General features: G+C 38.4%; 1 protein-coding gene across 3 annotated transcripts in view; it reads left to right on the plus strand.

Annotated features, from left to right (window-relative positions):
- LOC126298672 (phosphonopyruvate decarboxylase-like) overlaps positions 1-7,746 on the plus strand; it is a 103,289-nt gene extending 95,543 nt beyond the window's left edge. For all 3 annotated transcript variants that reach the window (XM_049990102.1, XM_049990104.1, XM_049990103.1), the window contains exon 9: positions 7,333-7,746. In XM_049990102.1, the coding sequence (XP_049846059.1) occupies positions 7,333-7,512 (180 nt within the window). In that variant the 3' untranslated portion in view covers positions 7,513-7,746. The remainder of the gene's footprint in view (positions 1-7,332) is intronic.
- Positions 7,747-11,957: the final 4,211 nt, after the last annotated feature.

Below are 11,957 nucleotides of genomic sequence, written 5' to 3' on the forward strand. Positions count from 1 at the left end.
TGCACAAATAAACAATCTTATTTGACATTTTATATGGATGATCTATGCTTGGCAGATGGATAAAACTGTTGTTTTCTCAAAGACATTTTCAGAACGTCTAAACTGCTAGACAACAGTGCAGAAGTGTGTTCATGATATAAGTCTTCATAAAAATAAAATAAAATGTATCTGTGGCACCCAAGAAACAAAAATCTTGGGGTACCTAGTTAAAACATACAGATTTTGTTCTGATCCAGGAAAAGTAAGAGCAATAACTGATTTTCTAGCTTTTTGGCACAGTCATAGCCTAAAACACTATCTCAGAATGTCTTTCTACTACAGATGTTTCTTAAAAGATTTCAGTTTCAAGGCATGATCAACATAAGAACTGCTGTATTGAGATGCCAAATTTTCTTGGAGCAAGGAGCAAGAGAGTTCATTTTTATTGTTAAGGAGCCACTGACATCTTTACCAGTCTCAGCACTTTTTGACAATAATTCCAAGACAGAACTACACACTGATGCTAGTGGTTGTGGAATATGTGCAGTTGTAATTACTCTATGTCTGAGGAAGGGTGTCTTGGAGTTGTTTGGACAATCAGTATATTATTACCGTATTAATATGGCAGGCTTTTTGCTATTGTGAATGACCACTATTTTTTGAGCTGACTGATAAGAATTAAGAATTCATCAAGATGACTGGCAAGGTGGACACTGAAGATTCAGAAATACAGCACTGAAGTAATATACAGATATGGAGAGTGATGCCGAGGATGCCAACTATCTTTCCTTGGATCCACTGGAGCAGCATTATAGCACTGGTGATATCCCAATCACCACTGCACTAATTGAGACTGAAATTGAAAAAAGGGAAGATCAGACATTACTGAACAAAATGGAGGCCGTAGAGGAGGATTAACTTATTGAAGGAGAATTCAGATTAATAGATGGAACATTGTATAAAAGGAATTACGACCCATTGGGACAGAAATTGTTGCTTGGCACTGCAGAACATTTACAGCCAGCCACATTGAAGTATTTTCTATTTTCATGATGCTCTATCCTCAGATCATCAGGGGTTTGTGGATATGACTGACCCAATCAGGAGCAGGTATGATTAGCCAGGTTTCTACAGATCTGCCAGGCATTATGTAAGTCACTATAGGGAATGTCAACAACATAAGCCTATGCCTATGCTCCAAGACACGTGGCATCAATCTCTCCTGCAGTTTCTCCATTACACAAGATTAAAATTGGTTCTTGAGTTGGTTTCTCAAGTCAACAATGGGAATAAATGGATAACAGCATGCACTGATTACTGTACCCTATAGACTGTCACCAAGGCTGTACAAACTGCCACAGTTTTGGAGATTGACTGGTTTTTTGCAGAAGACATAATTTTGAAGCATATAGCACCATGCTTATTGATCTCTGAACATGAAAAATTGTTTCAGTCATGCCTGGCATCAGAAGTTATTTCATGATGCAACATCGTCCACAGGATAACAATTGCCTACCATCCACAGGCAAATGTCCTCCTATAACATTTTAATAAGAGGCTAACAGTCATATCCTTATGTATGTTAATGACATATGAAAGCCTGGGATATAATACTATCTGTTGTGATATTTGAATGCAATACAACAAAGCAAGACACTACAGATTTCATGAGGTTTTTCTAGATCCTTGGTCAAGAGTGTGTAACCGCAACTTCTTTGTATGCTCAATATACATGTTTTCAGTGTAAAGTGATAGTTCTGTGCTCTTGAAACTGCTATTAGATTCCAGATTCTACACAGCAATAGGAGCAGTTGTTCACCTGTATGTTGCACCATAAAGCTAAAGTACTTTAACTGATTCACTCTTTTCCCAAGTTTTGTGATCTTCTTTGCTGAATTATTTTCATTTTCCATGTGTGTCTCATTCGCTAACACCTACCTTAGTCAGATTTCTGTGAAATTCTGTTGATCACTGCACTCTGAAATACTGTGAAAGCAGACTAAATGTTCTCAGACCTCATACTCTATCGAGTCGTCATATATCTGTGAGGTTTGGTGAAATGCTCTGCAGTGGCCAAATAGTAACTGACTGTCATATGGTTAGTGAATAAAAGAAGCTATAGAGCTCAAAATATCTAATATCTTCAACAAAATGGCAGCTTGCAGCTTAGTACATTGTAGAATTCGTTTATTGTGAAGTTATTGTGAGCACGGCAGACATAGGATGAAAAAATTGCTATACAGCTGTGGACTAAGTACCCATGATGTCTCAGCCGGTACCATAGCTACATAAATATGAGCCCAGCAAGCACGTGGCAGTCAATTACCACTTGATGATGGCCACAGCATACTTGGTGGAAAGTTGATGGGTACATAACCATTTGATGACGTTGGAAGCTTGAGAGGATTTTATTCTGTCATATAACCATAAGACCATGCATTAACGAACAGTTAAACACATTTAATATCTTCTGACTTCTTTCACTTTCATAAGAACCATTTTATGTAGGACCTGTGCAAGAAGCAGTAACCTAACTCCTTTTTTCTTGTAAATATTCATTCTGTATTCTTACCTCCTTCCATAACTGAGTGGTCAGTGCAGCTAACTGCCATGTGAGGAGCCAAGGTCCATTTCCTGGTCCTGCCAGGGAATTTTCTTTGGTAGGAGGTGGTACAGGGTGCACTCAGACTCATGACACCAACTGAGGAGCTACTTGACCAAATAGTACCGGTTCCAGGGTCAAGAAACATGGCAATGACTGGGAGAGCAGTGCATTGACCACATGCCTCTTCATTCCGTATCTGATGACACCATTGGCAGAAGATGACACAGCAGTTGGCCAGGCCCGACTGATCCTTCTGGGTCCAGAACACAGGACTTTATGTTTTTTATTTATTATGTATTCTCATTTTATAACATATTTTACATCCTTGAGGATCTCCTGACAATAGATCTATGGAACCAAGAGTATATCTAATCTAATCCAAAGCAATGTAGCAGGTCTATTTATAACACAGAGTATGAAAAATGTAATCTGAATTTTTCTTAGTGTGTTATGGCCCTTTTTAAGATATCACTATTGCAGAAATTTACATATTCTGCAGAATAATTTGAAATTATGTTGAACTCTATTTGATCAAAACCAATATAACCATAACATTGATGCAAGAAGTGGTGCATGTAGTATATCATTGTGGTTAGCGTCACTGGACTCTAAGAGTCCAAAGTTGTGCTGTTTGGACTGTGTCACTCTCCAGCCACTTTAGAGTATATGATGAACAATCTGATTTGACATCTTAAATTAACAATGTGTCTTTAGTATCTCAATAACGTTTTCATTGTTCTGAAAACATTTGAAAAGCTTCTAAGGCACCTGACAAGTCTGTTGAAGTGTGTTCAGACTGCAGGCCTCTGCCTATATCCAAAAAATTAATAAATAAATAAATAATGGCAAAGGAGTCCATTCTGAGCCAGAGAAAATAGTCACAGACTTTGTGACGCTTTGGGAGTTTCATCATATTGGAAGTTTTCTATGAATGTGCTCATACTACTGGCAAATCCATAAAGAACTTCAATACCATGGCACATCCCTTACAAGAACTACTGAACTCTGAACTACTGCAGGGAGACGTGAAATTTGCCAGGAGTGTGGTGCAAGGAAGATTTTTCCTTCTCCTTACAGAAGTGCTAACATCATCTCCATTTTTTGCATTGTATGATGAGAATGATGAGGCAGAACTTCACATCAACACTAGCTGTTATGGGATACGTACTGTTCTGGTGCAAATTCAGAAAGGTGATGCAAAAATGTTCTCATTATCCAGACTGAGATTTTCACTCTGCAGCAGAGTGTGTACTGATACGAAACTTCCTGGAGATTGAAACTGTGTTCCAGATGGAGACTTGAACTCGGGCCCTTTGCCATTCATGGGCAAGTGCCCGTGAAAGGCAAAGGTCCCGAGTTCGAGTCTCAGCCCAGCACACAGTTTTAATCTGCCAGGAAGTTTCATGTTCTCATTATGCTTTGAGAATATTCTCCAAGTATGAGATGAACTACACTACAACTGAGAAAGAGTGCCTTGCAGTAGTTTGGGCCATCAACAAGTTCCAGCCTTATTTATTTGGAAAACCATTCACTGTTGTGATAGACCACCACTCTCTATGCTGGCTGATTACCCTGAAGAGCTTTTCACGTCAATTGGCAAGATGGGCACTAAGGCTTCAGCAGTATGTCATCACAGTAGTATACAAAAGCAGATGAACACAAGGATACTGACTGCCTTTGAAGGAGTCCTATGAAAGAACTCAGCAACATGGATGAAGTTTGTCATCACTACATTAAATAACATTGCTGCTAAACAGAGGGAAAATCTAGCACTGTTGAAAACCACAGATGCCTTGAAAAAGGAGGAACTGACTGAAGGAAAACTCCAATTAATAAAAAAAACATTATATAAGAAGAACTGTGATCCAATGGGGCAGAAATGGTTGCTCATCAACCCAGCTCATCTATGGGCAGCTATCCTGAAGTATTTCCACAATGTTCCAATATCTAATCATTTGGTATTCAAGAAGACTCTAGGCAGAACCAGATGCAGGTATCATTTGCCAGGTCTCCACTGATCTGTTAGGCACTATATGAATCACTCTAAGGAATGCCAACTGTGGAAGTATGTGCTGCAGTTACCTTCATGGCATCTGGTACCAACCCAGCCTGCATCAGTGCCATACCACTGAATTGGAAACAATCTCTCGGGGAGATTCCCAAAATCAACAAACAGGAATCAATAGATAATACTCTGCACTGACTACCTCTCTTGCTGTGTTGTTACCAAATCTGTGCCCACTGCCAAAGCTCTGTAAATTGCAAATTTTCTTTGTGGAACACAACAGTGTGAAGCACAGAGCACCTTGTGTGATGATCTCTGACTGTGGAAAAGATTTCCAGTTGAGGCTGATATTGGAGGTAATTTCACATTGCAGTGTCACCCACAGGATGACAACTGCCTGCCACCCATAGACAAACTGTCTCACAGAACGTTTTAATAAGACATTGGCACATATGTTCTCAATTTACATTGATGTCAGACAGATTGATAGGGGTACAATACTGCCTGTCATGACACTTACACACAACACAGCAAAGCAAGACATATGTTAGTGACCCTGTTTTTCCTGCTCCACAGTTCCATAGTCAAAATGACAATGGATTGACTGTTCCTGTTTCAACCGGATGAAACTCAGAATGACTACATGAAACCCCTCATCACAAGGACCAAAGAATCAAGACAACTGGCTCACATATGAGCCCTGGATGCTGAAGAAAGACCAAGGGTGCTGTGATGACAAGCACCAGCTGGTGAAATATAGCCCAGGAGAGACAGTAAGGATTTTTATGACTGTGCAGGAAGTAGGACTCTCAGGAAAATTAGCGAAGTCCTACTTTAGAACTATCATATCCTTCATGACAAATGAATCTGAGTATTATGACCCTTCATCTAGAAGACAAAAGCACAGAGATATCACCTATGTCTTCTGTATGAAGACCTACTACAGTCCTGAGATGCAGATTGCTGATGGCACCTTCTCGTTCAGAGAAATCTAAGACTCACTCGATGAGCATAACGCTTTGATGGGAGGGGTATCTTCAATGCTCTTCATGGTGAAAAGGATATGACAATATTGCCAGAATGCAAGGCTGTGTCAGTGCTGCCATACAGAGAACCATTGACAACACCTAGATTCAGGGTACTGTAGTCATCTCCAGTGCAAACTTCTGAAACTTCAGGGCACTGTTTCTCCAGGAGAGGTAGCACTGCCATGAGCTGTGATGCATGGAGTGTGGCACAGTGATTAGCACCATTGGCTGGTGTGCTGTGAGTTACCACATCAAACCTGACCACCAGCAGTTATTTCTTATTTAGTATTTGTCATTTCTGGAAGCTTTTCAAAATGTCTTATGTTTGTAATGCTTGTATATTTCTGGAATGTTTGCTTTTTGTGTAAATAGCTGCACTCTCCATCTGGGAGTTCAGTTCTGTTCTGGGTGTACAATAGTGTTAGTAATAAACATGCTTTCAGTACTAAGTATCAAATTTCACTGATAACCCTGCCTTCAGATTTGAGCTCTATTGTGATTTAGACATGACCATATCACCAAAGTATTCCATTCTCTATTCTGTTTCTGTAACCACCATAATGGTTCCTGCTTTCTTTCTTCTTGTGCAGTATTATGTGTGTTCTGTCTTTCATATAGTTGTGCCTACCTGACAGATACAATTTCTGTGCTATAACTTGTTGAGATATCACATTCAACACTTTTTATGATACTCTACCACTGACTGTATTTAATACACTTTTATCCTACCACATGTACCATTCTTCTTCTGTTACATATCCATGCATTATATGCTCATCACATACATCACTGTTTCATTTCTTCAATCCTTTCAGGCACACTGACTATGGTCCATGCCCAAACATAAAGTGTAGCACTCCCCAAGAGTGACAGATATCTCCCGTCAGCAATCTTTTCTCTATACTGGGAAACTTTTATAAATGTCACTCACTGCTGCTTCTTTCCCATGTTTTCTGCCATGCTCTCATTAATTTATTTCTAATTTGCAATCAACATAATCACCTACAATTTTGCAGAACTTCTCTCTGAAGCCAGTACTATATTCCTCTATATCTTACAAATTGATCAATGGCAACAGCTCCAATCTTCTTGTGTTGGAGTGTAAGTCTTAGCAAGACTTCTCCCTATGTGAGGCACAGCACATCTGTCAATGTTACCACCCTCAACCTATGAGCCCAATGTCATAATGTACTGTGATATCTGATTAAATGGCTTTCAAAATCCTTTTTGGCCTATATTTTCAATTCTTTGCAGAAAGTGACATCACCTCATAGGGTACTGTATCTGTCAGTAAAACAGCTTAGATTTTTAACATGAGATAGGTAGTTCTGTTTTCATCTGACATGTCGCCTAAGTACCTACACGTCTTTTATTCTTTGTAAGGTCGCTCACCCAGTCCTGACTATATGATTATTGTCATTGAAAGATACTGTCAATAATTTATTGACCATTCTTTTTAGCAACAACTTTCAGTTTATTTTGCAGACACCATTTATTCAGTATCTCTTTTTTACCCTTTAATATGTTCTTGGCAGTTGTATGACCACACAAGCTGTTACTTCGCATGCTATTGTCTTTTTTTAACATGGGCTTTGTGCCTACCCCACAGCACTTGTTGCCTGGCAGGTAATGATATGTGTACTAAATTCACCCGCACATGCGCCTCTTTTTATAATATGTATGAATTACCATTTAAAGAAGAATTCTTATTTCAGGGTAAAGTGGCAACAAATGAATGTGAATTAGCAGAAGCTGTCCACTGGATTCAAAATATTGAAGGTCCTGCAGTTCTGGAAGTGAAAATCTGCCAAGGCAGCCGAAAGGAGCTGGGAAGGCCAAACAGAACACCTTTACAAAATAAATCTGATTTCATGAATTTCCTAGCATTTTCCTGAGTAACAAATGTAATCCAGCACCGACACTGTGATCTCTGTGTTGCATTAACTCAGTTGTATTAACACTCTGACAGTGACTCAATCACTTATGAAAGAACAATTATTTAAAGTAACGGAGCAGAATTCTTCTTTAAATGTATTGATCCTGCTCTGAATATATATGTTCATTAACTGTTTCACCCAATGTGTTCTGTAAACTGTATTTGTAATAAAAATAATTATTTGTAATCTGAATTGTTTTTTAATTGTTTGAGTTTGAGTGAAATGCTTACATCACTGAAAATTGCAGTGAGGCAGACGAAGATAGAATGAAAGTATTGCCACTTCCAGCCTACCTTTTTCTTTCCTAAAGCCTGTTAATTATTACCTTTCTATGACAGGAAATGTTAGGAAGAAGAATTGAAGATTAAACTAATGTAATTTATTTACTCAGTCAGTCACGCCACATGCACGTATAGCACTTCAATTTTAACTGTTCATTGACTAAAGAGACACCATAAAATTATCAGCGATTAAAAATTACCAATTCTTCTGAAGTATTAAAAGTGCTATGGAAGACAATATCCCCTGCTGATAAGATCCACATTTTTTGCAATCAGTCAAATACTTTTTGTGTGTTTGCTGATAGACTTAATTATATAGTGTGTAGCTAAATTGCCTATCCAGGCTTTGAGGACAGGTTCCTTACACCAAAACAAGAAAATATATTTAGTAATCATGGGATCAAAATGCTAGGAGCACTTGACCATCTTGGACACTGTGAACCACATCTCTTATACTGCAAACTCTTTTGAGTTCAATGTTTCGGGAGGAGGTAGTATGGATCATAAAATGTCCAGTAAATGTAGGCTCTAAAATGTGTAACCTGTCCACAATGTCTGTGAAGCGAACTCAGTTACATCCTGTATAGAAACATTGTAGATCTACAAGTGTAGTAAGAAGTATCTGAATTTCAATTATAGACATGTTTCACGTCTGTAGCCTTTGGGTACACAGCATTTGATTGTTCATATCATAAAAGTTTACTAGGGAAGTTCATAATTAAATGACTTTGTTCTCATTCCAGCAACAGAAAGCACAGAAATAAAAATTAAGCTCAGAAGTGGAGGCAAAATACTCCACAAACACACACACACACACACACACACACACACACACACACACACACACACACACACACACACACACACACACACACCATTTGTCTCCTTGACCCAATTCCAACAATTATCTAATGATGTAAATAAAAACATCTAGTTCACAATGTATAGAAATCATTACTGTTTCATCACTGCATCACTAAAAATGTTTTATTATTATATTTATTTGCTAACACAAATGGTTTTAATACAATTAATTTCATACAATGTAACACTTATTCCAGTTTTCTGTAGTACTATTAGGTCTACAACTTTGCTTCCACCGTTTTTTCTCAAAGTTCGGGGCTTTATTGTGAAAAACTTACAAGAAATTTATGATTCATAGTATTGCCCATCACAGGCCACTACATTCTCCCATCTTTCAGATAGCATACGAATCCCATGGCGGAAGAACTGGGCGTCTTTTGTGGGGATCCATGAATAGATTCAATTTTACACTTGTTCATATGATCGGAAGTGCTGGTCAGCAAGACTGTACAACACTGACCGAAAAAGGTGGTTGTCAGAGAGAGCAATGTTTGGAGAATATAGCGGGAGGGATAGGACTTCTTATTTCAATGTTTCCATGTATATTTTGACAGGTTTTGCAATATGGGGTCGAGCACTGACCTGCTGCAGTATTATCTTTATGTGTCTATTGCTGTATTGTGATCGTTTGTGTTTCACTGCTGGGCTCAAATGCATCAATTGCTTTTGATAATGATGTTGTGTGATTGTCTTCAACTGTTTCAGTAGCTATGAAAATGTTCTGCCTTCCACCACCATGCCAATCTTTGACATCAAAATCACCATTCTTAAGGCGTTGGAAACATTCTCTGCACATTCTTCCACTAATAGTTCCCTCACCACTGGTATTACCCAGTATTTTAAGAGCCACAGCCACAGATTTCTTCATGTTAAAACAGAAAATTAATACTTCTCACAAATGGCGAGAAATGGGTATGTAAGTTGACGTACTTAGTCAAGAATAACCTTACGATGCAATTACAAATCGACTAATATTTTTATGGCATTGTGTTTATAGATGCCTAAGCTTATATTGTATTACACCTATGACCAACCGCCTGAACCCCACTTGCTGCTACTGCCGTCTATTGCAAAATGGTGGAAGCAAAGTTGTTGACCTAATAGTATCAGGTTCTTTCTTTGCATGTGAGTATATCAATCAGAGCTGTCTTGAGAGGTGGATAACAGGAGGAAGCCTGCTGCTAGTCCAGAATATTCCCCTGAACGACTGAACTGGAATTCACCTATTTTATTTTATTTTTTTTCTATTTGTTCGGCTAAAACGTTTCCTATGAGAAACATGTACTGTGTGAAGGAGAATTCCTGGCACCAATTGCCTTTACTTGTGGTCTCTTACAGGTGATACTAGGCATGTTAGTAAAGATGTCTCATAACCTACTGTAATGCTCTCATGATAGCATCAAAGCAATTGCGGGCAGTGGGTCAAATTCAGAAGAAACTACTATTATCTGCTGACTGACACTACTTTTTGACTTGTACTGGAAAAGAGGAAGTTCTGGGTTTCATGTACAATCAGACAAAGTGGCAATTTGAGGTAGATTTTTGCTTATAACTATCACTGGTGTGTTTTGTAGACTGTTGTTCCTTTCATTGTATTACTATTTTTTCCATTCATCCCTGCACTTTTCATTTATCAGTGTAGAAATACCCTATGCATTCAATTTTAGGGTCAATTATGGTTTAACATTCCATTAATGAGGAGCTCATTAGATGTAGGTCACACGCTCAGACTGGGGAAAGATGAGGAAAGAAAACAGTCATTTCCTGGCACTGTCAAATCTTGATTTTGTGACTGGTATGTGAACCACAATGCTCCTGAATGTGAGTCCAGTTTCTTACCACTGAACCACCTTATTTGGTTATTATAAATACTAAATTTGGAGAATACCATCACATCCACCAGCAATTATACCAAAAAGTGATTCAATACACAAAAGGAAACTGTAGTTCTTGCAAAGCCTGCACCACTGGTCAACAGACTAAGTTCATTGATTATCCAGTTCTCTCAGACAGCATGGATTTTCAACTGACCAGTAATGCATATTGTGAATATAGTGCATATTATTTGTAAATTATGCTTCATCAACAAATAAAATGTTGTAGTTTCCACAAGAAACAGAAATGTTTCTTTTCAACCATGCCTAAGAGATAGCGTGGCATTATGCATTGTCCCAGTTGTGATCGCAGCCAGATTCCATACTCTCTTACTAATGTGTGGTGCTAAAGACAAATTATGTGATGTATTGCTCCACAAATTTATACAGAAACATTTATTCGTGTACTCGCGTTAATCCTGAGCACTACTACACTACGCCATCAATCTAAATAAGCTAGTCTCAATTTGACCCACAAGATGGGTTTAAGATTTTGACTACTCCACTATTTAGTTACTGTCAGGAAGACTCCAAAATCTGAAAACTGGACTGAATATGCACGCTGCTAAAAGTTCATACACTACTTCCAACTGGCTTGTAGTAGCTTCTACTGATAATTTGCACCATAATAAAACAGGAATACAGTTCAAAGTCAATAGTGAGAAAGTCACATAAAAACAAAACACTCAAATTTCCATGGAAACAAATGTAATTTGTTGGCTCCAATTAAACCTCACCAAGTATTCTTTTTCCATTGAACACCACTTCCAGTTAGCTTCTGGATCCACAATCTGATGCAGTGCCTCTGCCTACTGAGCGACATGCATGCTCACAAAATCACAACATTCATCTAGAAAACCAGAAAGCACCTATGCAGAATTCTACAGCCACATCTGGGATCACCCTTTCAGAAGCTTATAAGCAACTGGAAAACTACCCTCACTGATCATAGAGAATCACTAACTCTCAGTTTTGTACAAGCAAGACATAAAATATCATCTGCGCCCCACAGGGTCTATGGCTCACTTCTTACCCTTATTACAGCCACAGGCTGAATCAAATTTTACAAGTTTCAAAAACACTTCTTGAAACTTTTTTTAACATTTAGCACTTTTAGACAATCAGCCTCAGTTACAGAATTAAGATATTACCATTGGCCATTTCCTGCACCTGGTAATAAAACATCTCTTGAAGGTTCTGCTACTACCAAGACCCATAGAATTTTTTCCACCATGTGTTGGAAAACACCCTCCTTTATGTAAAAATTTTAAATCAGCCCAGTGGTACCAGGCCACAACCCAGTTAGACCAACCAATCATCTCCAGAATGAGCAAGCAAACATCTTGTATATAATACCAGCAGGTATCGATATCTGCATTTACAT

The sequence above is a fragment of the Schistocerca gregaria genome, chromosome X, assembly GCF_023897955.1.
Source record: "Schistocerca gregaria isolate iqSchGreg1 chromosome X, iqSchGreg1.2, whole genome shotgun sequence".
Taxonomy (NCBI): Eukaryota; Metazoa; Arthropoda; class Insecta; order Orthoptera; family Acrididae; genus Schistocerca; species Schistocerca gregaria.